Source organism: Aquila chrysaetos, chromosome Z (genome assembly GCF_900496995.4).
Source record: "Aquila chrysaetos chrysaetos chromosome Z, bAquChr1.4, whole genome shotgun sequence".
NCBI lineage: Eukaryota > Metazoa > Chordata > Aves > Accipitriformes > Accipitridae > Aquila > Aquila chrysaetos.
Window position 1 is genome coordinate 52,172,001 of NC_044030.1, and position 27,900 is coordinate 52,199,900.

A 27,900-nucleotide genomic window follows, 5' to 3' on the forward strand; every position below is an offset into this window, starting at 1 on the left:
GGACCTCTGTATCATGAACAAACCATTTTTAAAGGAGAAAATGCTGTTTATTTTTAGAAGTAAATTTAAGAAAAGTTAGAGATCTGCAAGCAAATATACAAGAGGAAAGGTGAATTCAAGAAAGTCTGTCAGTCCATAAAATTGAGTTTTAATATGATTCTTGATTTAAAGGAGAATGTGAAAAACCAGTCATTGTCCCTCAGTAACCTCAGCCATCTTCACAGAAGAGAAACAGATGTCAGTTCTCCTCTCTTATTACCCTTTAAGAAGCTATGCTGCTTGTAATATGGAGAACTCTGCTACTCTAATTCCATTGCTTAACTACTATCCTCTACATCAGTACATAAGCAGTAAAAGGTTAGAAGACAAGAACACAGTAGTGTTTGTTTGTTTATTTTTATAGCATTGAGATAATGTATTGTTTTCAGTCAGAAGTAGTCCTAATGAATAGGAATCTGGTATCTGAAGTACTGGATATAAGCAAAGGAAGCAAAAGAATATAATTTTATTCACGCAGATGAAATTTTCAGGTAAGTCTAAATATATTTTTACTTTAATAAAAGAAACCTTATCTGTATCTTCTTCCTTGTATTACGTGACAAATATTTTCTTGGTGTTGTCAAACTCTTCAGTGAATCACCACTGTTCTCTGAAATTATTCACAGCAATCTGAGAAAGATGTGTCTTGCTGAAGACTGAAATGTGTCTTTGCCCAGAATCTTTCTGCCCTGGCTCACTGTCCTACAGCTTAACAACCTGCAGCAATCAAGCACATACCCAACATAGCTCCTCAGGCTGGGTTTGGAATTGAGTACATTCTCAAGTAGGCAGTACATACATGCCAGTACCATTCAGGAGATGCTTCAGGAGGTGGACACCTGTCCAAAATCTACCAGCCTGACAATTATAGTAGAGAGAAAACCACCCATTGCATCACGTGTACATACCTACAGCCATGAGAACATCTGCCAATGCACATAAAAGGACACCTATCCTAGCCCTGCTGGACACACACGCAAACATTTTCAAGTGTGAGCATCTACATTTTGGCAGCAGTTTCAAACTTAAGACTGTTCTCAGTTCTGTGGCTACAACACAGAGAAAAGAAACAGAGAAATGTGAACAGAAAGGTATAAAGGAGTGAAGAAACTGCAACAGAGGACTTGAAACTGAATAGCAAAGGGAGGAATTCATGATGTACAGTATCTAAGGTTGAAGGTACAAAACTAAACAGATTTATTGTCTGTTCTTTCCTATCATACCTTGTAAAAAGCCTTCTGGCTTTGTAATTATAACTTTCCCATGAGGCCTGTATGTGATCTGTTTCCCCGAAACTCAGTAAAACAAAGACCACAGATGGCTTTCTTTGGTAAGTACAATAATTGGAGAATAAACTGCACAGTGCTATTTCATTAGTTCTGAGGTCTTCATATGGGTTCTGCAGAAGATATATCTGGATACAAGTTTGTCTACATAGGATGTGTTTTGAAAATGATAGGATGTTGAATTGGGCTGTAATATATAAAATCCATTTTAATGATTTAATCATCAATCATGCTATGATGACACTATTTAGCTCAACAGAAGGCAAGTAATTCAAGCACTGCCTAAGAATTATTTTTAGGCATCAACTGGCAGTGTAACTAATTACTCAGTTTATGTCCATAATGACTGAATAAACTCCGGCTCTGAAACAAATGAATAATACTTTGCATTTGCATAGCACTTGTCATCTATAGACCTGACAGTTTTAAAAGGATGGGCAAACATTCATGGTGACTATTTCTAGTGAAAACAGAATGTCCCGAATAAATTGCTACTATGAAGGCAAATCAAAGCCTGCTTGAAAGACACTGCTACATTTAGCCACAAGATTTAACAACCAAAATACAGTGAAAACATGTGCTATGCTTATATGAAAGGGTAATCAGGCAGGAAAACAAGTTTTTATAAAAGATACAGCATTGCTTTTTGTAGAAATCTGAGATTAGCTGTATTTGGAACATAATGATTATGTGCCCAGTCCAATCTCTGTTGTCAATTATTAGTCTATGCAGTTGATGTCACCGCAAAGAGAGTTATAAATACTTACTATTTTTAACTTCAGAATGATTCTCCAAACTCGCTGTCTGAGCTGGGATGCCTTCCCATAATGCAGGCAGGCTCCTGGCTGAGCTGAGGGGCTGAGGATAGATCTACTACTACCTGTGCATGGTTATACAGGCAGCTGACTCCAGAACAGGTTTAGATGGTATGTAAATATAGAGCAAACGGTGATGTACCAGGTCCTGTATCTTACCGGCTTTGTCTCTTGGAAAGCTGCCACAGCTTACTGTCATAGACATAAAGGAACAGTATTAGACTGGCCTCACAGAACCAGAGCTGGCATGCTGCTTTTGGCTCTCAGCAGATCTTAGGTAAAACCATCCAAAAAACCCCATGAACTAGAACTGGCTTGACCTAGAGGAGAAGACAGCTCTGTTTTCTGCCTTTGGGTTGCAGATTGGCTTGCAGCGTGACTTGCTGACACTGCTCTGCTTCAGTCTTCTTGCCTATGCTTCCGTAAATAGTATTTTGTGCTTTTACATCTGAAGCCCTCTCAGGCAGGCCTGCTGCATGTTATAGGATAGAACAGTATGTACCATGAATGGATCCTGATCTTGAACAGTTTTTTTCCAGTGCCACTGCACTGCAAATGTAGCACTAGCAGCTTAACATCTATACGTATATGCCAATAATAAGGTTTTTATACACTCCTTGTTAATATTTGCACTGCACCAATAACTCAGACCAGTTTAGTTTAGACAGAAGTGTCTGGACAGCCCAATCATTCCAGTACTACCATTTACTTAATTTTTATCTGTGCACTGACAGAGACATCCTTAAATCATTTGTACCATATTTGCTGCTTGCAACATGATTTATTCTTTATGAAGAACTGCAGAAAGAACCCTCTGTAAACAGCAGTAATAAAATGATTTTGCTCATACTCCTGCTACAAAGAAGGGAACCCTCCAACAGAAACTCACATGCTATCTGGGCACCAAACCATGCCTCAGCCACATCAGATAAGAAGGGCAAAATACACCTGCACACATACACATACTTTTTTTTTCTTTCAGGGCAGGTTGGGGTAAAATTTAACTGAGACTTAAAAGCCTTTTTTCTTTTACCTTGGAGGTGGTGGGATTTTTTAAGCAGGCTTTGAAGGGAGGAAAATTGGGCCTTTCAGGCATTTAGTTTTCAATTCTGTAAACATACTTTTGAGTAATTTGATGCCATTTTGCTTATATGGATAAAGTTGAATACAGACATTACAGGATCAAGACCACAGCCAGAACTTTTAAACAGAAAGAGCTGGTATACCACTGGTCTAGACTTAGAGAAAAGGCGCTTCCTGGCAAAGGAACTGAAAAATAGCTGAAACAAACAAAAGGAAACAGAAAGAACACTTCTGTTGTGTTGTTATAATCCAGATGGAATCATCTTTAAATTTTTAGTTAGCTTTATATTTTTAAATTCTGAAGCAAAGAGCTGCAAAAATGTATGTTGCTTCAAACAATCAAATCTCATGTTTGAAAGACATTGCCAAATGTCTTTCAGACCCTTCTGTGTCAGTATAATACAATACATAGAGCTGAGTATCACCCGTGTCTTGTAACAATCTAAGCAACTAAAATGAAGAGGAAAAAAAGAAGGAAAACTCAAAATGTAATACCCTTATCTTTGCTGAATAATTTTGAATGACTGCTACCAACACGAACCAGATACAAGGAATTTTAGTTCCAAAGGTCAACTGCTTCAGTTCAACTTGTTGGCCAATAAAGATAGGATGTGAGGATTCAAACTGCACTTCTAGGCTACTTAATTATCTACCATTAAATTGACTCATTATTGCTCCACCTTAATGCTGCACATGCTTGTGTAAATATGATGCAAGGACTTTTTGCACACACCCCTCACAGCCGATCTTGTTGCAGATGCCAATATTTTCTGATTTCATTCGTGATAATTGTGGGAGAATCTGCCCTCCCAGGGCACACTTGAGACTTCAGGAAGCCACCAAACCAGTGGCAGAATTAAATTGCTTTCTGCTGAAATTACAAAGCAATAAAGCTTGTGCTTGACGGCTGTGCTTCCCTCAATGAGATCATCCCACTGAGGTCAAGGCACAAATACACTCTAATGTTGGTGTGTGAACCCCATTCTTGCTGGAGTTCCCCCTCTTCTGTCTCAGGATCACAACAAATTTTAACTTAAGTGAATTATGCAGTATGGAAAAGCTCTAGATCTCCATCAGCTTTGTGCTAAAGTTGTAAGTCAGTGCCTCACAAGGCTGTTGCTAGGTAATTAGTTTACTTCAATTACCAGGCAATAAAATAATTCCCTGGAAATGAAAGTCAAATAACTCCATACATCTAGTACAGACCACCAAAGTTTTCAAGAATAGTGAACAGATTAGCTACAAACTTAAGAGCCTATTGATACATGCTTTCTGGTAGAAACAGGAGTCTCTAGAGATTAGAGTACATAAATGGCAAATTATCTGAAGCAGAATTTCCTTATGGTATTTTCACATTAGGATCAATGTTTGCAATATTTGCAATATTTATTGAAAATATCTTTTCCTTCTCCCAACACTTTCCTCTGTATGATGTTCTATCAGATTTTTTTATTCTCACATGTTGCATGGCATGATAATTTTACAAAAGATGCCTGCAGTTTAGGGTCTAGCAGTCTTTAGATATTTCTATTGAGACATTGATGTCTAGAACCATAAAATATGTCAGCTCTAACATGTTTTGCTTAAATCCTCATTTTGTTTACCAACTTTATAGGATGCCTGTAGCAGCTTTGATGCCTGAACAGGATGTAGCAGTGTTAGTTAATCTTTGAGAATCTGGGGTGCAGAGTTTCTTCACCCTGGGACCTTTTATTCTGGGCTAGAGATATGTCTGCACTCCAGCAGCTGCAAACCTGCTGTGAAGGAGGTGAATCAAGGGCCAGTGCTCTCTGCCAGATTACTCCAGGTGTGTGAGCACCAGTCTGCCAGTTTGCAGTGCTGCTGCTGCAGGCCTTGGGTCATATCCCAAATCTGAAAGACCAAAATTAGCTCAGCTTTTGAAAACATGGTCAGATTTGACATCTCCAGATCCAGCTTCATGTTTCAGCAAACTTTAATCAGCTTGCCTTTTCCTGTTGTGATGAAATAACACTCCCTGTTTTGACAGTCTCTGGCTTTGTGGAATGGTAAGTCAAAATAAACAACGAAGACCACATTGAACATGCTAATACACAACCTCAAATGTTTCCTTAATTCCTAGGCCTAAACTAGACAGCTTATCCAAACATCTCTTCCTGTTGACTCCTTCTGTCCCCCACACCATCCTGGGTTACTAGATTTTAGATAGGAACTTCTAATACACATAATCCAGATTGAAAGCAGAGTTTCCTTAGCACAAACTCCCCTATCATAATTGTAATCTACAGTAAATGAATGCAATTAGGCACACCAGGGTCTCCCATGAGCCCCCGTCTCCTCTGCACACGGACAGCAGCCATAAATTGACACCAGGCTCTCGTATAAAGCTAGCATACTACGTTCACTGCAATAGCAGCAGGTCTACAGGGTTGCACTTTACAGGATCATGTCACCGCTTCTCCTTCAGCTGTTAGTGCTCTCGTGTCTTGGAGCCACAGAGCCACAGGGAGATTCACCACAAAGAAAAAGCAGAAGGCCATTTCAGCACCTTTTCTATCTGGACAAAAATCTACTTGGAAGTCAGAGTTTTCGTGAGCTGGTAGGGGAAAAACCGGTAGGTGTTGAGGAAACCCTGGGAGAACCAAGCTTTTTTGTAGCAATTCCTCAGACTGCATCCGAAAGTGAGAAGCAAGAGGAGAAAAAAATGTCCAGATTCATCCTTCCCAATGCAGAACTCCATGCAGACCAAGACCTGAGAACCTGGGCAGCACCCAGAGAGATCTCTCCAGTGGAAAACTTCTCTCCATCCCACTATTCCAGCAAGAGGGAGGCTGAACATCCCTATAGAAAAGATGCCAAGAAATTTTGGGACCACTTCATGTTAAAGAAAAATTCTGCCTCTGAAGAGGTTGTCCTGCCAATCAAGACCAATGAAATGCACCAAGAAAACTGCAGAACCCTGCCTTTTTCCCAGGTAAGAACAGGTGTCCAAGATCAATAAATGTGTATTTTCCCCTGCCTCTTGTAATCGGCAACTAAAGACACATGGGTTATTTCATTTGCTAAGTCATATGGCTGCTTCAGAATACTCACACACAATATGTGGCTGAAAAACACAGCTAAAAAGGCTGAAAAAGCTTTAGCCTGATGAGGCAAGCTGCTAAATTGCAGCACTGGAAAGCCACACATTCAATTTTCAGAGAGTTATTTATTCTTTTTATGTAAAGATGCTCTGACCTAGCCTGATCAAGCAGGGCAGTAGTGAGTAATCATCTATTCAATGAATACACATGTAAACAGCTTGTATACATGAATTACCTTTATATATATATGTATATACATACACACAGATGCACATATACAAGGAGTCCCAGGGCAAGTATTTACAGGAGAAGCTGGTTGCTTTCTTACAGCTAAGCAAGGATTCCTTTCTGCTGTACTAATTGGAAAACTGATGCATACATCTAATTCTGTGCTAAGAATGCTGGAGAACTGCTAAATTGTCCCATGCACAGATAAAGCCATTCTGTCATATTGTAACATCAAGACAAGCGAATAGTATAGATAAAAGTGCTGTATTCCTCGTAAGGCAACATGTATTCTCAGTGTTTCTATAATCACAGTCTGTCAAGGACCGTGTGTTTTCACATCTCTCACTAAATTTATTTCACTGGCAGACATATGGAAATATAGGTGTGGCCTAGAAACTTGTACCATTTTACTTTTTGTGCCATGTAATATGGCAAGCTTTCTCCAGGATGGCTGCAGTTATGCCAATATAAAAGTGCTAAGTCCAGTCTAGCTTTTTATGGCTTGGGAGTTCACGTAGGCGCTCCTGATACAAGGAATTGTTATTCTTGTAAACCAAGAGATTACAGAACTTCTGTTGCACTTTTAAGATTTCCATTAAAAAAAACTTCTAAGGAACATTATGCCTCTTCCACATGGAGACAAATCTTCAAGATTACAGTTGAGTCTAGCTTGTGGTTTATATAAAAGAATGTCAGGCCAAAATGATGTTTTAAGTTCTGCTAAGTGGGTAAGACTGCTTAACCATGTCAGAAATGTAGAACTGAAAGAGGAATTAAAAGGTAAACACGACAAACCCACCTATTTGATTTTCAGCTCACAAAGGCATTGATTGAAGCAGTTTTTGCCTTTGTTGTTCAATCTAAGAATTGCCCATAGGAGTGCTCAAGTTTGCTTTTTAAAGCGCTTATGTTTTACCGCTTGCTTGACATAAAAAATAAACTTGTTTAAAGTCAATGTTCTGAGAAGAAAAAATACAGTATTTTGGTGGTTTGGGTTTTTTTGCCTTCATGCCTTCTAGCAAAGTCCACGGGCCATTCATGTACCAGAAACTTCAAACTGCTTTCTGTTTCAGGTTGTTACTCATGAGAGCTGTGAAAAGGTGATGGTACAGAATAATCTGTGCTTTGGAAAATGTAGTTCCTTTCATGTTCCTGGTCCAGAGGATCGTCTTTATACCTTTTGTTCTCATTGCTTGCCCAGCAAGTTCTCCATGAAGCGCCTGGATCTCAACTGCACCAGTTCTGTCCTAGTGGTCAAAGAAGTCATGATTGTAGAAGAGTGTAAATGTGAGACTCCAAAGATTAAAGACCCTGCGATTGGATCTCTACTGTCAGACTTGCATGCAAATATACATGAGCACAATTAACCTGTGCAAAGTACCTCTTAACTGCTTGATCATAAGGATTTGCCACTGAAAAAAACCCCCAAAATAAAGCTTTCATCACACTGGTACACAAAAATATTAAAGATGTAGACTTTCTACTTGAACTGCTTCTCTGCTTCAACAATAATTTTACCTAAAATGTAACAGATGTTTCCCTGCAGCTGTTAAAGAAATGCTGGACTTATGTGTAGAGTTCTTACTTTAACAAGGGAAACCTTTAAAAAATTTTCCACCTTTCCTATCATTGTTTCTAGGATGTTAGTAAACAACAGCTGAAGAGCTAGCATGATTTATCTGTGCAAAAACCTAATGTATTGGCTGGTTTACATTTCCTCGGCTTGCAGGGACTGCCAATATAGCTGTATTGGCAACACAGATGCAGCTTTAGTCTCTTCCTTGCAAAAACAGGTCTACTTTTACATCAAGATGGTAGCTGGAGAGTGTAAAATATAAATGGACATAAGGCAGATAGAAAGCTGTGACTAGTTAAGGTCATTCTGATTGCTCCCAGCTGGAGTTCAGTTCCCAGTGAAAACTAATATACCTCACAATTTACACACTTTGTGGTTGCAAAGGTTATTTTGCCACAGAAACCACTTACTCTCCTACACACCTGCATTTGCTCTGCACATTTTTTTTACTGAAAGTCTTACATAGTAGAAGGAGAAAAAAAATAGAAAAAATTGCATACTTCCACAAAAAACATCATAAATGAATGATTATTATTATTATTGAAATTCACTGTGGAAAGACAATGCATTTTTTCCAGTTTGATGAATTTTAGCATTGTCAGTGACTCCAAGATAAAGTTTAAGTAATGTTCTCAACACCTAAACTAAAGCAGAAAGGCATTTGCATGACACAAAATCTGCAGAAGGATTTTATCAGCATGGCAATACCTGTATAGCTTTATAGGAACGGCAGAGAAAACCCTCTGCTAGGAAAGGTCTGAGTCTAGTGCTAGCCAGCACAGCACCAGTGGCTATTAGCCGAACTGCTGGCTTCTCTGCTTTCTCCAGCTGCTTCTCCCTGGATTTGTCTTGCAGACCTGGCACACCAGACAGTCATCAGCTTCCAGCAACTAGACTTCAGCCTATTTCTAACCCAGGTCCTTCAGTCCTCTGAAAATCTGCTCTGCTGCTATTGCCAAACTTTCAGACCTGGGCCCTTGTTGTTAAACTATCCACTGCTCTTTTGGGGGTATTGGAAATCAGTATTGATATAGCTGGTCAATTCCAGGGTTGGGTAAATGATTCCTTGTATTTGAACTGCACTGTGATCCCAAGTGTCTTAATACCCTGTCAAAAAATATGTTCAGCATGGCTTTGGAGTGCAAGGCCCATGTTTAATATTTACTGAAAATTGCATCTGAATGGTATTCGAATACTGGATCTGAACTGCTGCAATAGCTGAGTGCTTCTGCAGGTCACTTGCAATGAGCGAACTGAAGATTAGTATATAGTTATCTTTCATTATATATAAACCTGTTTTTAAATAATAAAAATTGTTTACTAAAACTGAACAAAGCCTCCTCTCTATCCCTTTACACTAAGGACTGATGTGCAAACTGTGTATGGCTGTTTGGATGTTATGGCAAGATATATGATGTCATTCCAAGTAACAAGCTGTCAAGGTCTTATCATCCCTGTATTGAATGCAATAAAGCCAGTACTTATTTTAACTTAATATTTATTCTAGCTTTATAATGCTGATCGATATTCTCAGGATGCTAGTGCAATGAACTAGCACCCAGATTCAGAAATTTATCTTCAACATGTTAGGCTGCATTCAGCATGAATGGATTCAGGTTATGAACAAAGAAAGAAAATGTTTTCTAACAGGCAAAGCAGCACCAGCTAGCAACTGTATAGTTTCAGAGAACAAAGTAATTCTTTATGGCTCATGCTTTTTCCAGTAGAGATTCCTCTTCATGGGGCATGCCCAATTGCACCATCAGCCCTAATGACTGGTGTTTTGTTAAAGCATGCTGTATGCAAGTGGAAAAGCTAAGAAACAACTCCCTGCCTTACCAGCACCTTATCAAACCTTTGTGAGTTATTGTGGATGATGACTAGTGTTCATTTTTAATCAAGCCTAAGGAAGAAAAGCACACAAAGCATCAAAGTTCCCAACTTGTTTCTCTTTATTTCCAACTTTATTTTTTAATCTGAAAAAGCTAAATCTTCTGAGGCTTCTAACCACTGATGTTTTAAAGCTGTGTGAATATCTAAGAATGTTTGTCTGCATTTGCTTTTTTTCTGAAATGCAGGTATGTTTTAGGTTTGATACTTGCAGACAACCACTTGAAGTTAGGACCTACATACACTCCCAGTAAGATCACAAGTCAATTAAGAAAAATATTCCAGTCTTGTGATTTTGACATGACTGACTGCTAAACTGTGACTTTTGCACATAAGGATGGCAGAACTGAAGTTGTATTGTGGACTGTAAAGTATTCAGCCTAATTTTTAAAGGTCCTTCTGTGTGCTGAAGCATTATTGCAGTCAAAGCAAGCTATTCATGCAAGGAGTTTGCAGCACCAGATTCTTAGTGTGAATTTGCACAGCTTAAAAGTAGGTGAAAAGAGGTAATGACAGCTGTAGTAATTGCTAATTAGATTAGTGCTGTAGGTTTTTTGGATGAATGTTTAATTAACCCAGCAATGACTGGTTGCATGTAATTAGCATAGTATTCTGCAAAATCAAGAATGCGTTAATTGGATCAGATCTCTCAGCCTTTAAAAATTCTGTATTAGGAATTTTGTGCCCAGGGGCTAACAGGGTTTTGCTCTCTCTTGGCACAACTATGATGGCCTCTACTAGTGTAATGATGTGGGTCAGAAAGGTGAGGGGTGTGATCTGTATCACTATATGGATGCTTCCAGTAGTAATGCCATTATAGCAGCAAACCTGCATGACTTGAATTTAGCTGTGCCCATTCAGAGGTGCATGCTTTCTGTAACGAAAGCTTTTCCAGTGTAACTATGCTTACAATGGAAGTGCTGTTAATGTGATCTCTTCTATTTCAGAGCACTCCTTGTATAAACCTTTCTTACAGAACAAGACCGAGCCATAGTTGCAGAGCTCTCTGAAAATTCAGCTCAATTCCTTCTGCCATTTTATTTGACCTACTGCCTCTTTTCCAAATGGGTGTGCTTTACCTTGAAAATAATCAAAGAGAAGTGATGTTTATTCTAATTGCTTAAGCAAAATAAATCTTCAGTACAGGCTATTCCCTTAAATAAAGATTTTATGCAACCAGCTTTAATGCCTGTAACTACAACAAATTCGTATCAAATTCTGTGCAACCATACAGTCCAGGGAAAAGTTTCTGAAGTTGCCCTCGGTACTTCATAATGTGCATGGTACTTTGTTCACCATTTATGAAATATTCACAGCTGAACTCATGGCTGTCAGCTAACGGGCTTTATCATGTTTTACTGACAGGTGGTGAAATCTCTTGCGGTACTTTCTCCTAAATGTACTAGCTCCTTGCTGCAACAGCAAGACGAAGGGATTCCCTACTCAGAGAGAAGCTCCCCGGCAGTCCATACCAGCTGCATAATCACATCGTATCTAGGAGCACGTACTACGCAGGATGGCGCATGTGAAGAGGTGTGGGGTTGAGGCTACCTCTGGTCCTCCATCAGGCAGCTTGCCAGTGGAAACAGGAAACATTGATAGCAAACTGTAAGTATTTTGCATTTGCTGTTTTGCTAAACCTAACTCCTTGAATATCTGGTATGCAGCCACCAACTTCAGCGCCCCTGAAATGTCTCCCTGACAGCTGCACAGATGAGAAAGAATGGGGATGAGAAGACTCTGCAGTTGGCCCACTGCAAGAACATTGATAAAAATGTTAACTGTCCACACTGAGAACTGTTTGCAGTGCCTTGTGCTCCATGGCGCCAGCAAAATGCACTTCAACTTGAAAAACAAAAATGGACCAAAAGCTAAAATGAATAATAATAAGAAAAGTCAGGGCCAGCCTTATGTTTCTCTAAGGCCTTTTCTGAGGCATTTTCGTTTTGCTGGCTTAGGGTACTGCTATTACCAGCCATTTAGTCTGATGTTCTGCTGGTGGCTGCAGCCTGCAGTCAAGGTGTTCAAACAGAGCAGGCGTGTACCTAAGCTGCCCTTCTGAACAAGGCGGTATCTCAGCTTAACCCTCTGCTGAAGCTGGTTCAAACTCCTCGCACTGGAACAGATACAGAAGCATTCAAGCAGCCTGCTGCCCTGCCCGGACTTCAGACAGCATCTCCTGGAGGGAGAGAGGCGTTAGAAGAGCTAATGCTAGGACACCTGCAGCTGGACATTATCTGAGCAGAGCTCCTCGCACCATTGAAGTGCCTTGGATGAAAATTAACTCCCTCAGTTAGACTACTGCCTGGTCTAGCTTAGGTCCCATGTAACCTATCTGGGCTGGGGGATCAGGAGATTTCACCATCCCTACGACTGAGGCAGACAGATCAGAAAACGTATCTTGCCTTTGATTTTTCTGGCCATCAGGTCAGAGAGAAAATGGACCCTGAGAGACATTTGCCTTTACTTTAACGTCTATTGCCTCATCCTCAGTACGTGACATTGTGACTGACAAAACTTTTGGGCCAGGACAGGTTTTGTTCCAGCACAGCATGTCATTAACAGAGACCTCCATCTTTGTGACATGGATCTTCATGACACGAAGAATTTTGCTCCCATTCTAGAGTTAACAAGTGTCTCCTATATACATCAGCAAGGTTTACAAGGAAGTGAGCAATGCAATGGTGCCACAAAGAAGTGGCAGTAACAAACTGCACAATTTAGAAGGACCCAGGAAGATGCGTACCGTTGAGGAAGCCGATTTCTCAACCCAGGAGCTATCTGTGCACAGACAGCACGCCTTCTGCACATCGATCAAGGGGCACAGTTGGGCTCAAAATGAATCCTGGAAAACAGTCTCATGACGCAAGGGGCTTGTAAGCAGTAAGAATCACGGGAGTCACAGTGCATGCCTCTCTCTTGCATGCGCTCTCCATAACAGAGCATCAGCTGTTACTGCACATGGCTTGATTTTAGCATGCTGATTTAGTATTTACAGAGTGCCAATAAAATTTATATGATGACAGCTGGGGCTCCTGTGGTAATTTATAAACAGCAACAACAACACAACACAGACATCAGAAACTCCAAGAGGAATTCTATGCTATTGTGCAATATTCAGCACTGAAGAATGTGAGTATTTTTCTAATTTTGCAGACTTTTAATAATCTTTGTGTAATACATCCATATTGTACTTTACGTGAAGTCCATATCACGCAAAGTTAGTACTTCCCCTAGGTATGTTTCTTCCTTCAGAATGGAGTCACCACAAAGACTCATTATCTATCTACCTGCATTTGATACTCTAGCAGAAGTGTCAGGTAACGTCTATAGTCCCAGCCTTTGCAAGTTCAATTGGGAAGTCCAGCACACGACTGCCTGCTTTTCTTCCTGCACTGTGCTTCCTCAAAAGAAATATTAACAAACGGAAACTGCTGTGCTGATGACTGAGCCAGAATAGACTACTGCCCTTGTTCCACAACCTGTGTTTACTCTGCACATCCATGAGTAGAAAAGAGTAAAATACAATCTGTCTGACAGGACTACAGATCTAATGACTGGCCATTGCCAGTCTACCACTACAGAAATGCAAATACCTGGTATTTGACTGGAAGATTACATTATTGACTGATTCTTTTTCATTCTACAAGAAACCTTCATCGATTATATTATCCCTCTTTGTTTATCTTTCCATTTTATTTCCCAAGTCCTTGGTTTCCTTTCCATTCCTTGGTTGTTGGGGTTTTTTTTCATCTACATTTATTCTTCAAATCAGTGAAAAGTTTTCACAGCTTATTATGTCTTTTACACATAGGCATAAATTTGTAAGTGAAATTTGTCATGGAATAGAGGCAGAAGCCTGTTTTTTATTACAACAACCTTTCCAGTGATTCTCTTCCGCACATTTTGTATCAGTCCGATTAATATGTCTATTATTTACAGCATTGCCTGTTCCTAGGGACATATGTAGGTTGTTCCTAAGGAAGCGCTGTCTTCTGGTTAACCTGGAACATGCTTCATTCTCTTTCTAGACAACCTCCAGTTCCTGCTAAGAATATGTATTTACAGGTCAGAGCAACTTTAGCTTGAAATGTTAACAATTGCCCTGTACAACAGAAGACTGTGGACACTGAAAAATACATCAGGACAAGGTCCAGAAGTCTCGACAAAAGCTTGAAATCCACCTAAACGCCAAGCTGACTTTTTGGGTACTCTCTTTTCAGAATGATCATACTATGATTAAGTTTTAGGAAGAATGTTATCAGTAATAAAGAAGAGTTTTCTCTGTCGGTGGTGATCACCGTATTACTCTTCATCCATTTCATCCATGGAAATGCTCCAGGGTAAGAGCCCATCAATTTACTGTGGGAACCACGCCACTCAGACAGATGGGGATACCTTTAGGTAGCCAAAAGATCATGTATGTGCATCAGCAATGGGTGCTCAAGGCACAATTCCCAGCTGGGAACACTGAAAATGCTGTCTGTTACAAGCTGTCTGCGGCTCTTTGCCGCTGTTAATCCCTCGCAGGTCAGAATTATCTTTTAAAAACAAAGATTAGCTTCCATGGCCATGTAGGGCCCTCTGTGAGCAAGTGGCACGGCACAGCAGGGGACCCCAGCGTCAGGAAATTTCGCAACTGGCCTGTGCTGACCAAGGAGAGAGGCTAGGATGCAAAGTATAGAATTACAAGAGGAATTCTTTATTCACAGACATGAGGTGTCCCATTCAAACCGGGGCACACCAAATACGGTTTTACACATGGTTCTTATACCCTTCAAGCGCTCAGATACAACACAGTTTGATCACTCACTACTTAACACACACACATATATAATAATTTTGAAAAACAACTATAATTCTGTGGTGCCATCATCCACCTGCTTCCTTCTTGATCTAGGTATCCCTGGAGTTGGTTTTGCGACTTATCTGTGATGCCAGACAATGGGAGGGTTTCACAGAGGTCTTGGAGAGGCTGGGATGCTGGCGTTACTTTGGTAGTCCAGGAGTATCCTTCCTCCTTTGTGGATGACTTTAAGATTCCAAGAAACAAAAGCTCTTTATGTTCAAGGTGGGGGCTGTCCTCCTCCTTGCAGTGAGCTGGGGCCCTTTGGTTACGCTGACTTAACCATGATTATGCAGTATACAAGGTAAAATATCTATTTCTTAAGAAAGCTAATACGATTTCAAACTATAAAGTTCATATAATTTCAGACTGTAAAGACTAATTGGTACAATACTTTGGGAATGAGACTCTCCTAACAGGAGCCTGGAGACCGAGGCAGAGGCCTTATCTGCAGCGCTTACGTTTTGTCAGGAATTGCAGAGGACACCGCAGAGCGGAAAGAGAGAGAAGGGCGCAGCCTGACTACCACCTGCGCTCGGGAACGGGCGTGCGCCACCGAGCTCCAACCCCGGAGAAACCCTCAACGGCGGATCGGGCACACAGGTTTCCGACCGACTCCCGCCGGGCAGGGGAGACCGTCCCGCCGACGCGGCTCCCCCCGCCTGCGCCGGGAAGCCGAGGTGCGCTACCCTCACCCGCCCGCCGGCTCCCCGCCGCATCCCGCCGACCGGCCCTCGCCGGGAGCCCCGCCCCGCCCCGCCCCGCCCCGCCGCCACTCTGCTCTCAAGCGCGCACGCGCGGCTCGAGCCGGGGAAGCGGCGGGGGTTGGGCGCGTGCGGGCTGCGAGCGGCCGAGGTGGCCCCTGCGGTTGCTATGGAGAGCGGGGGAGAGAGGGGCGCGTGACCGCGGCCCCTCCCTTCTCCCCCTGGCCTCGCCCAACGGTTGGTTCCCCCTCGTGCCCCGGGGGGGGGGGCGGAGGGGGGACGGGGGGGGCAGCGGCGGCGGCGGCGGCGGCGGCGGCGGCGGCGGGGGGGGACGGGCTGTGTGGCCGTCCGGGGCACCGCCGAGCTGAGCCGGGGCGGGGGGGGCTGCGGGAGCGGCATCCCTCTGCAGGCCTCGCCGGGGGCAGCTCCCCTCCGTCGCTGCCGTGAGGGGTGACCCTGTGGCCAGGCCTCTCCGGGGGTGTCGTGCCCGAGCGCGGCTGTCGAGTCAGGGGCTCGGTGGGGAGAGAGAGGCCGCTGCCGCCCCTCCCGTTGCGATGGGATGGAAAGCGCCGGGTGCCCCTCGGGGCGCCTTTTGGCAGGGCCCTGGGGAGGCTGACGGACTGACTGGGAGGAGGCTTTCTATAGGGTGGGTTGGGGGTCTCCGCATCGCCGGCCTCGGACGTCGGCATTACCTGTATTAAATCTTCGTTACCACTCGTGGATGCTTGCTTACTGAATTAACTTTAACTTCAGGAATGCTATTTTCTGTACAGAGAGCTGGGGGAGGGAAATCCTTAGCAGTCTTGATGAGTATCTCCTTACCTACGAAATAAATACTGTTGTCATTTTCACGAAGCTCCACAATGCTGCTTTTTTTTTGCTAAATGATGAAGAGGGCATTTTCCGCTTTTGAGCTGGTGATGGAAGAGGTGCGTGCATTTTTTGGCTATGGGCTCCAGCAACACAGCACGAGGAAATGCAATGCCCTCTGACCTTTCTTAGTTTCACACTTTCATTTTCCAGCTCCAGTAGTAAGTAAAATGAAATTGTTGGTCTTCACTCCCATTGCACTGAGGATTCAAACAGTGATGTGCTTAAGTAGCGTGTATTATCTGTCTACAAGCAGCTGCTTGGTCATCAGTAGGTGAAGATAAGTTTTCATGGATTTGTGATCAATGAGGATATAGTGTACGTACGTTAATGTCAAGCCACATCCCTATCCAAGCCCATGTGGCATCTTTCATGAAGGCATTAGATGTTTACCCATACACCTTGCAAGATCCCATTAGAAAAAAGAATTGGGTGGGAATGGCTTGCCTAGCTTAACCCACCCTTCAACAGCCACGTAACAACTGTGTAGTGCCAAGGTCTCTACTAACAACCATCTATTGTATAAACATGTGCAATGCCAGGTACGTGGAGTTTTGTCATGGCAAAAATATGCTGCTGCGTCTATTAACTGGTTATTCGGATACTAGTTTTGTTAAAAGGAAGAGCTGCAAAAGGCATAGTAGTAATTCTGACACTTGATAACATCACATAAGTGACTTCTTTAAAATGTTATTGAAAGTAATGTAGTTGTTTGGTCCAAGTCGACTTTTTTTTTTTTTTTTTTTTTCTGGTGAAGTGTACTTTTAGTTTTAAATCAGTAATTTTTGTCAGTCATTCTTACACTTTCAGGAAAGTCACAGATCTAAAACCGCAGCCAGATCCACAAATTGACAGAGGCTGTTGGTTGTTATGGCCTTGTCTTGGCTATCAAATATTATAGCAAGTATATCTCTCGTGTTTGTACTGTCTGCTCCTTTTTCTGTCTGAATGGCTTAGAATACAGCCTTTTTAGAAAGTGGTGTTCTTCTCACTCTAGAAGTGTATTTTATAGAGGGTAGTATTGTTCAGTTTGCATGGGGTCTTAAAGTTGTGTTTCACAGCGAACAATACTATGAATTATTGATCTGTGTCATTCTGGACTTGTTTAAGCATTTGTGAAGAACGTTCTGGAATTCAGATTTCACAAAGTCTTGCTTTTCTTGCTGAAGTAGAAGTCCAGGGCTAAAATGAGGCAGAACATATAAGATCTTCATTTCTAGTTATGTATCAGAGCAACAGCCGTAAAAGTGCAAGAAGCAGGATGTCACCAGAGCCAGTTGTTGTGCTTCCTAGGATAAGAAATGGAGTAGTGCTTGTATTGGGTTTATTTATGAAACAGAACTTTCTAAGTATGTTTTGGGACAGTCTTGATGCAAAATAGTATACTTTTTTTTGAAGTTTGCCTTCAAATGAGCCTATTAAAACAGTCTTTATTTCATGTTAACATTCACGGTTAGTGCAAAGCTTTCTCATTTCTCAGAAGTGATTTTCTGCCTGCCTGACTCATTCTGTGGTCTCATTATTCAGTGGATGTCACATCAGAAGTCATATTGGAGGTGATTGTAAAGTCAGAACAAATACTGAGTTTATGACACCATCAACTGAACTGGGCAGAAATAAAAGGGTTAGGAAAAAATGCTGTCCAGGCATCCCTCAGTAAAAGTATTTTTGGAGAGGCAAGAGCAATTCTTGATTATGTAGAAAAGGCTCAGTCATGTTTTGGTAAAGCTGAAGCTTTTCACAGCCACAACTACTGTTTGCTTTCAAATGCTTTGTGTTTGAGATGTTTATTTAGAAAAAATGGCTATAAATTAGGGTAAGAGGGAAGAAAACCACAAAACCTCCAACACAAGTGTTGTGTATTTTATCCTAAATTATTTCGCTGGAAATTTTTTAGGCATTGCATGTGTGAATACTGAGTGTATACGGATATAAATCGCTTAATTGCTTCTTTTCAACTGATTTGTTGTAAACCTGCTCATAGACTTTTTTCCTCTACGTATTGTAGTTATTCTTATCAGAAATGATGCATCCTAAAGAACAGAATTATTTGAGCTCCGTCTTCCTTTCTTTTGACATTGTATTTGAAAGAGTAAATACATATTTTTTTAAAGTATGTTTAAAAAGAGAAAATTATAAATTCACCTTGTTTGTGAGTTAACTTGGAGTCTAGTACTTTCTACCTAATCATCAGAATGTGCACGTGTTAGGTTTTCTTTATTCCACCTACCCCCTCCCCTCCCCGCCCCATTCCTCCTTACCTATTTATGTACGGTACATAAACCAAGAGGGAGAGAGGAAGAAGCTCACTTTGCTGGAGAAGGTCAATATATTAACATTGTTTATGCAGTATTGTGAGAAAAGTATAATGAAAAGTATAAAACTTAATTTATCGTTACAGTAGGCATGCAGGAAGCAAGTATATCATAATTTAACTGAAATACGCTGGCACTAGTGCAGTTTTATATAGACCTTTCTCTGAACAATCCCATCCTTTTGAATGTATATTCAAATTGCGAAATGGCCTAGAACTGAAATTCAAGGAATGCTAGCTAGAATCAGCATGTCAGTTCAGACATGAGAGGCAAAAGATCTGGATATCTCTGTGAATAGCTTGAGAGGAAGCTGTACTGAGTGAGGTGGGGTGTGAAGAACAGAATAGAAGGAAATCTATTAATATGCTGCCTTTCAAACCAGTGATGATGATTGTTTGAGTATTGCACTCTTTTCTGTCTCTTTCAGAAAAGATACAGAAGATGATGATGAAAAATCTCCCTATCTTGAGAATGGGGCCTTTTTTTGCATAGTTCCAACTTAATTGTGGAACTTGCCATCAAAGGTATGGGTTTGGGGGTGAGTGTGTTTGGTTTGGTTTTGTTTTGGGTTGTTTTTTTAATTATAAAAGTGAGTAATGTCATGCAGGCAAAATTTAGTCATCAAATTGTAAAAATTTGGGATACATTTCCAATATAGGCATTCTTATTGTTTTCTCCAGAATCTCTCTCACTGCTTATTGCTCACACATTATACTTGGGAGGTCACTTGGAAACAAGTATTTCAGTACTTCTATCTCTCTGTTTTGTTTGTTGAGCTGTTATTTCCCCTTCTGAGGAAGCGCTGTGAAGTCATGGAATCTCTACTGCTCTAGTAAGATGGAAAACAGATGGATTCTTCAGCAGTCGGCAGTGTTTCTAGCTGCCTCTGGTTTTTTTGGCCTCTGTGTTTCTGTCAGTCTGCATGATTTCCCCTTTGTAAATCCATGCTGACTACTCCCAATCACCTTCCTGTCCTTCATGAGTTTGGAAACAAGTTTCCAGGATTATTTGCTCCACCTTCCCTGGGATCAGGGTGAGGCTAACAGGCCTGTAGTTGCCTGGATCCTCCTTCTTGCCCTTGAAAACTGGGTTGACACTTGCTTTCTTGAGTCCCACGGAACCTCACCCATCAGCCTAAAACTTTCAAACGTATTTGACAGCAGCTTCACAATAACAGGGCCAGCTCTCTCAGCACTCATGGTGGCATCTCATCAGGTCCCATGGAGGTGTTATGTCCAGTTTTGTTTAAAGGTTTCTTAATCTGATCCTCCCTCACTCAGAGTAAATCTTTCTTGCTCCAGACTTTCCTACAGGTCTCAGGGGCCTGGGATTCCAGAAAGCAGGTCTTACTCATAAAGAGCAAGGTGACTAAGGCACTTTGACTTTTTTGTATCATTTCACCAGGTACCCTGCCCCATTCAGCAGCGGGCCCACATTTCCCTCAGCCTTCCTTATGCTGCTCACGTACCTGTACAAGACTTTCCTTTTGATCTTCATATCCCTCACCAGATTCAACTCCAGGTGGGCTTTGGCTTTCCTAACCCCATCCCAGTACACTCAAGTGGTGTTCCTGTATCAAGTGTGCGCACACACTTGATGCAGCCCCGCTTCATCTGTTTTGTTGGTAAGATCTCTGTCCACATAGTGTCAGGTGGATCCTGCCCTCCAACTCCTCACCAGTTCTTGATCCTCAGAGAAAGTCCTATGGATGTAAAAGCTTTTGACACAAGCTGCACAAACACTTGTTGGTCTGCGGGATCTGTCTTCTCCTCCTCAAGTCCTTCCCCTTCACCAGCAGGATGAAGGAGACACCACCTGGTCCCCAGGCTCTGGCCCTCATACTCCAAGCCATGTAGTCATGCCTGATACACTCCCGGCCTCTCCTGGCTATATCTGTGGTGCCCTTATGGCAGAGAAGCTGAGGGTAACAGTCTGAGGGCTGGACTGCTACCAGCCTCAGGAACAGCCTGTCCATGGTAACCAGGACCCAAGCCCTTGGCAAGCAGCAAACCTTGCCAGGTGGCAGGTTGGGCTGGCAGAGGTGCCTCTGTCCCTACAGCAGGGTGTTTCTCACTGCTGTTTCTTGCTCCATCCTGCCCACGCTGCCACTGGACTCGGGCACAGCCAGCTCGGAAGTTTCATTGGACAGAGCTCCTTGTCGTTGCTGGCTGCCAGGGCTCAGAACCTGCTCTGCAGAACAGAGCTGCAAGCAGAGCAGGAACCATCCTCCTGGTGCCAGACCTCACAAGCTCCCAGGCTTTGCCAGACGCAGCATCTCCATGCCCAGCCTGACAAGCTAAGGCTCTGCCTGCTTCCCCTCAGTGCAGTGGGGGTTCATGTAGCTGCAGGGTCTTGGAGGGGTTCTGGTCCATCTCCTTTTCAGCATCCCTAGTGTCGTACAGTCTGCTCACCTCCCACAGCTTCTTTGCTTGATGATACACATCCTCCATCAGTGCATGCTTAGAAGGATATGAAATGTTTTTTAGTTCTAAACCTGCTGGTTGCCAAAGCTAACGTACAACAGAGGCACATTAAGAACTGGCAGATTCAGGAGTATAATACTACATCATTTATATGTCTAGAGACTGTACATATGTGTGTAGTATATTAATACCATGTATACAACAGACTATGATGCATAAATGCTATGTATAGTAAAATTAAAAAAAAATAGTAAATATAGGCCTAAATAGGTTTTTTATGATTATCATGAACTTAAAAACAGTTTTAAGGGCACAGTAGCTATGTTCAGTATGCAACATGGGTTTATATATATAACTTGTTATATATATAACAAGTATAATAATATATTTATAACACTTGTTATAAAACAAGTGTTAGCAAATTTGATCCATTTTTAGGATAAAAATCAGCACTTAATACTCTGCTATTCTCGAATGGGAATGCTGTTGTACTACAAGATAGCAAGCAAAGGGTGATGATAAATACTGCATAGGGGAAGTGTGGAAAAATGTCAGCTTATTTGGGTCTGATTTTGACTAGAGATCTCGAAAAAGAAGAAAACAAGACTAATGAAACTTGTGGATAATATTAAGCAGAGAAATGGTGAATGCAAGTGAGGATAGACAAACATGAAACAAGTAGAGCAAAACCCCTGGAAACAGAGATGTCTGATAAACAAGATGAAATTTCAATGCAACGAGTAGAAGCTGAAAGGAATGGAAGGAAATCCATCTGAAATTGTCAAGTTCCCTGAAGCCCAGAAATCAGGGAAACTAATGGGTGGGAGAGTAGCTTGGGGTTTATGTGTGTGTTGCAGTATTAAGATACGTATGTGAAGGCAGCCTGGCAAAAAAACTTAACAGTAGTAATCCTTCCCTTGAAGGTTCTGCTGAATAGTGCTTATGACTTCGTGCTGCATTTTTATGAAGATCAGTATATGAAGCTCTGAAGTTCATACTGTAGGACTTGATGGGGTTTCTTCAGCCTAGACCAAAAAAGAGCCCAGCACACTATCAGAATGGAAACCTTGATGTTTTAAGTGTGATTAATAGTGAGAAAACTTACTATTGTATGATACCTCTTAATGATCTACATGAAAGATGTTAGGGTAGTGTGGTTCCTTTCTCTATTGCTTTGCTATAAATGCCATGAAGAAGGTTTTTTAAGCAGAGAAGAATTACAGATTCCTAGGGAAGCCTGTGACTATTTTAGCATAGAAGCTTTTAAAAAAAAAATCTTCAAATATAGTTGGGAGACTATTATGTGTAGGTAGGATGAATACTTGTATAACATAAATGATTCCCTGTATTTCTTGTTTGCTTTGCAAACTTTTTATTTTGATGGGAGACTTCTTTTCTGTAATGTTTATATCCTTTACTGCTGCCAGCTGGCTCACAGTTGCTTGCTTTACATGTTACTTAATAGTTTTCCCAGATACTTGTTTTACTTGCATCTTGAGGATAAATATTACTTTTTAGCGAGATGTAACTAATTAATGAAATCATAAAATGTTTCTCTTCCTGGTACCTGAACAGGGTATGTGAAATGTCTCTAAGTTTTCATTTAAATCCTTAAATCCATAGCTGACAGGGTTTTTTTTTTCCTGTTTGAATGTATGTGGAACCCTGTAGGTTGCATGATACTGGTTGATTTACTCTTTTTTTTTTTTTTTTTTTTTTTTTTTTTAAAATCTGTCTAGGATAATCTTTTCTTCCTGGGTCGTGAGAGATTATTAACTATTTGTGTTCAATGGGACGACGAATTCACTTTGTGGTTGACCCCCAGGGTTGGTGCTGCATGGGCCTGATTATCTTTGTCTGGCTGTACAATACAATCTTCATTCCAAAAGTCATCCTTTTTCCTCACTATGAAGAGGGACATATTTCAGTTGTGGCAATTTTGTGTAAGTCAATTTAGCCCTTTTCTCTACTAGTGAAAATAGTATCTTGGGCAGTAGTTAACATGTATGAGAAAGGTCAGAAAATAAAGAATAATGTGAAGGATAAAGATAAAGTATAACAGTACTGGGATGCATCCTACATATTATGCTCTGAGAAGTTGAGACACTTCATTCATTTCAAAGGTGTTGTGGTAAAAGTTGTTCATGTGGAAACTGGGGTAAAGCATTAATATGGCTTTCACATCCTGTAGCTAGAACTTGACAGAATTCCAGGTCCACAACTCTTAGTGCTTGTCAGAATTTGGGGTGGTAGTACTGATGGTTCACAAACTTGAATTTTGTTGTACATCTCTGGATGGGTCAGCTAATACGAGTTACGCTAATAGGTTTTGCTGGGGAGAAGGCTTGAATTATAACTGAAACCAGCTTTAAAGCGAAGATGGACTACTCAAAATGTCTTTTCACATAGAGGCTTTGAGGTGTAGAATGACTGGTGCTTATTTGATAAGACAGTGGAGGAACTTCTTAAATACAGTAGTAAGGTCATAATGGCGTCCTGGTGGTGCTATCAAAACAGTGTTCACTGCTACCATTTCCTTTCCCTCTCCCTTTTTAAGACTGGGAAGTACTTAATATTGTAGACTGTATGATACCAAAAATATATCTGGAATTGAATGGGAAGGCTGAGTAATTTCCAGCTTGGTGCTGGAGCATCTATATTTTTGATGCAGTGTACAGTAGATATTTTGTACACCTGAAAAAGACTAACAAATGCTTATTTATTTTTTCAGGTTATTACTTCTGCTCATTGTTTTGTATAGCTTCATTACTAAGAGCCTCGGTAGCTGATCCAGGAAAGCTACCTGAAAACCCAAAGATACCGATTACAGGTACATAAGGTTGTTTCTATATAATTTGATGTCCTCAAAATAATTAGGAATCAATTTGATTTTATGAGATTTGATGGAAACCATGAGCTGTCTCTGCTGAAGCCTATATTGTTAATGAAATTAAAATTGGTATGTTACTGTTTTTATCTTGTACATTTCTAGCACTTCCCCTTGTGTAGACTCAAAACTTCCTTTCAAAACTTCTATTCCATCAGAAGTTTAATTATGTAGGAACTTCTGCTAGAAAATTTTTCCATGGGAAGAACTTTTTTGCATTCTGGGCTTTCAAACACGTTGCATATACTTCTAACTTGATAATATTTAATAAAAAGTGTTTAGAGATGATTAGTCATTATAATTCTACAGCTTTTTTCTAAGTAAATTTATAAGACATTGAAAGTGATGGTAGAAGGTACTCTTACACTGGATTTTACCTGTGCATTTTTTACAAATTTTTTTCAGTGACTTATATTTGTATGGGCTGTTAACCAAACAAATGTGATGCTAATTATATTGCCTTGCTATAGAATAGCAACTTAACATGTGACAATTCATTTCTGTTTCTGAATTCCATTTTCTGTGAATCTGTCCCACAATTCCCATATGCTATCTGATGCTCCAGAAACTGGAGGAAATTTAAAACCTTAATAATTCTCCACAGAGAAAGCCAATATTTTTGTGAACTGTTTGATGCTATTAAGGTGCTTGTCTAATGCATAGAGCTTTTACATAGCAGTTTAGAATGGAGTAGGGCTATTAAACAGTATGAGCTTTGTCACATAAACAGAAAATACTTTCTGAATGTAGAAAACGTATCAAATGCAGTGAGGTGTAAATACTTCAGCCTTGTCTTGCAGCATGGTGGATGCCAGGAGTAACATTTTGCTCTCTCTTCCTGATGTTAGTGAGAATCTAGGATGATGTGTTTGGAAACATGATTTGTTTAGCATCAGCACTGTTGTTACAGTGGTGTGCACAAACTAGGCAGCAGATAGTCGGAAGAGATGTATCTCCCTGGGATTCAGGAGTGAAACACTGATAGCAGAAAATCTCATGTCAGTGTTCTTTCTGCTCCTGGTAACTGATCCTTTGATCCAGTAAAATGGAAGGTGGGTCAGACTTTGGGTTCTGCAGTCAGAGTTCTTGCTGCAGGAAGAACAACATGGAATCTGCAACCTGAACTGGAGAATGAAGACACTCAGTACAGTTACAGACAATTGCATTTATGGACTGAATGTTCATTTACCTGCAAAATACCAGGGCCAGTACAAATTCCCTTTGTGCACAAATGTTTCTTTCTCTTTTAAGGGATCCCTTTGAATAGCTCTCCAACCTCTTCATGCTCCATTCATTTCATACAGCAATGATACTTCATAGATACTTCTGAAGATGGAACACTTAGGCTTGACTATGACATTGATTAATATGATTTGGTGTGTGCTATGTCAGGGGTTTTCTACTTTCTGAAGTAGCACTTCAGTTCTCTGGTATTCTTTAGGTTGACAGGAAGATACATTTTTGCATGGTATAAATTGTATTCAAAAATGAGGTTGGGGTGTTCCTGAACTCTGCTGGTAGCTACCCTATTAGGGAGTGACACCTTTGTGACACTGTATTTATGGGAACAGATTGTAAATCAGTTTCCATCTGGCATTATTACTAGTTTAATGATCTCAGATATTGGGCTTTGTTACTTCCAGTGTCCAAATGTTGTTTTGCAGCAAGAAAGACAACATTAGAGCTGCCTGCAGGTGGCTCAGAAGTGCTAAATTTAACTTTATTTTGTTTACATAGGGACAATGCTTTACCATATAAAATTTCAGAATGTCCTACTGTAAAAGCTAAGCTTATTTTTTTTCCCCTGGGATTTAAGAACTTTCTCTGCATCAAAAAAGTTCTATTTAGGTAGAAACAACTAGTCAAAATATTTAAGATTCTCAGTCCTTAAAGACAGAAAATATATGCTTTTGTGAATGGAAGTATTACAGTGTTGGTGTGATTTGTTTCCCATGTGAAGATGAACTTTCCGAATATATAATTTGAATGCTTATTTTCAAAGGCTTCCTCTAATTTGGATGGTGCAATTTGAGATAAATAATAGCTAAGCTGAGCAGTAGTAGGTCCTGGTAGTTTCAGCTACTCAGTATCTCTGGAGATCAGCATAAAGAATCTCACCTTGGGCATCCAAAAATATACAATATTTTTAAATACAAGCGTATCCTCTATCTGTTCTTTGGTTGCCTTATGTGTAAAATTGCATGATGTGAGATGCATGTCTTAAAGTGCTGTGAGATGGAAGATGCTCCTGAAGTGTTCATTGAGTATTTTATTTTTGTTAGCTAGGTCTGACAAATTTGAGTAGCAGTATTTCCTCAGGAGGTTTTGGAATGGCAGGGAGATTGTACGATGCTTCTGTCTAGCAGATAGGTTTTTTCACAGTAGACATGTAAGAAAATAATTGAATTACGGTCTTCCTTGTTTGAGTGACAGCTTTTGTGCTGTAATAATTACTCCCTAGAAATACATAGGAGGAGAGAGGATTTTGGAGAAGAAAACTGGCACAGAGTGGCAGTAATATCTTCCAGTTTAATTAAGATGACAGTGGGAAAAAAGTTTTTTGTATGCTGCTTACATATAAGAATGTAATACAGTAAGATTTTTTTTCTCTTTGGATCACTAGGATATAGATTCATCATGAGCGTGCTGTACTGAGTTTAAATATCTCTAAAGTGTCTTTCTTTACATTTTCACCTAGAACGAGAATACTGGGAATTATGTAACAAATGCAATATGATGAGACCAAAGCGTTCACACCATTGCAGTCGTTGTGGACATTGCGTGAGGAGGATGGATCACCACTGTCCATGGTAAGACCAGGACATTTGTTCTAACAATCTACTGGTTTAGTGACTCATTTCAAAGTTCATGGTCTTGACTATTGCTCATTTGTCATATTTCTTTCCCAGTAGTGCTTAATCATTTAGGCATTTAGAGCAGGGAGAAAACAGCTTTGAGACTTCTTATGTCTACAAGTAAAACTGACAGTAAGAACTGTTGCAGTGTAACATGTTAGCATTGTCAAATTGTTATGTGCCGTATAGTTTTGGAAAATTCACATATTTTGTTTAAAGAATTGGAATTTTTACTCCTAAAATGGATCAAAATAATTGATTTGTACATTGAAGGTTTATTTCATTTGTTGCAATTTAGTTTCTGATGCTGGAAAAAATTTTTTTTTGTAGGAAATAGGCAAATATTTATGTTTCTTGGATTGAAATAAAAGATTACGATTTCAACATAAGAGGCAATGCTCTTTATAATAATAAAAACAGATCATGGTTTCAGACAGTTTTTGGTTTTTAGTTTACCAAATTGCTATGCTAAGTAGAAAATGTTATTGATTCATACCATGCCCCACTTGTCATAGCCTCACTGATTTTGTAGTGAAATTGCTTATTTTAGTGTTATTTAACTTCTATTTAAACTGATTGTTTGTAGCTTAAAATGAACATAAACATTTCTGTCGGTAGTTCTGAGGTATCATTTCCAGCAAGACAGCAATGATGAACTGCAGAGGACAAAACTGACACCAGGATCTTCCTATGTTGATTTAGCCATTTTTCAAACGACACTTTTTGTCAGTCGCTACTTTGGAAAATAGTGCCAGTATAGTGCTTTTTGTCATTATGTCTTAGCTTGGTACTGCTGTCTGTGCCAATGCTTGTATGAAATTGCACCCTGACCACATTTTTTGCATCAGCGTAAGTTCTGTGAAGCAGACTAGACGTAGATTTCAAAGATTTTGAATCTCATGCTTAATATGTCTAGAATCCTTGTGATTCTCTTACTCCTTTATGTTACATGCAGAAGGAGTTTCTGAATAGAGATGCTTGTTTTGTCTTCTGTGTCTTAGGGTCCTTCCTAAGTCATGCT

General features: G+C 40.5%; 2 protein-coding genes across 3 annotated transcripts in view; both read left to right on the forward strand.

The window, feature by feature from the left end:
- The first annotated feature begins 5,601 nt into the window (after positions 1-5,601).
- CER1 (cerberus 1, DAN family BMP antagonist) lies at positions 5,602-7,922 on the forward strand. The gene is made up of 2 exons (XM_030005218.1): positions 5,602-6,176; positions 7,587-7,922. Exons 1-2 carry the CDS (start codon positions 5,649-5,651, stop codon positions 7,878-7,880), a joined length of 822 nt encoding a protein of 273 aa, XP_029861078.1. The 5' UTR covers positions 5,602-5,648; the 3' UTR covers positions 7,881-7,922.
- A 7,712-nt stretch (positions 7,923-15,634) lies between these two features.
- Positions 15,635-27,900, forward strand: part of NFIB (nuclear factor I B) — a 350,785-nt gene continuing 338,519 nt past the window's right edge. Inside the window, exons 1-5 of one of the 2 annotated variants that reach the window (XM_030005686.1) lie at positions 15,635-15,766; positions 19,142-19,238; positions 22,877-23,080; positions 23,869-23,967; positions 26,723-26,834. In XM_030005686.1, the coding sequence (XP_029861546.1) occupies positions 22,927-23,080; positions 23,869-23,967; positions 26,723-26,834 (365 nt within the window). In that variant the 5' untranslated portion in view covers positions 15,635-15,766; positions 19,142-19,238; positions 22,877-22,926. Of the gene's footprint in view, positions 15,767-16,009; positions 17,956-19,141; positions 19,239-22,876; positions 23,081-23,868; positions 23,968-26,722; positions 26,835-27,900 lie in introns of those variants that run through there. The other variant, XM_030005678.2, reaches the window with a different exon arrangement.

Bases quoted from the DNA above. Each gene is read 5' to 3' on its own strand.
- CER1 (XM_030005218.1), top strand. From the start codon at position 5,649: ATGTCACCGCTTCTCCTTCAGCTGTTAGTGCTCTCGTGTCTTGGAGCC. The intron at 6,177-7,586 runs GTAAGAACAGGT...TTTCTGTTTCAG, and splicing joins GAACCCTGCCTTTTTCCCAG to GTTGTTACTCATGAGAGCTG.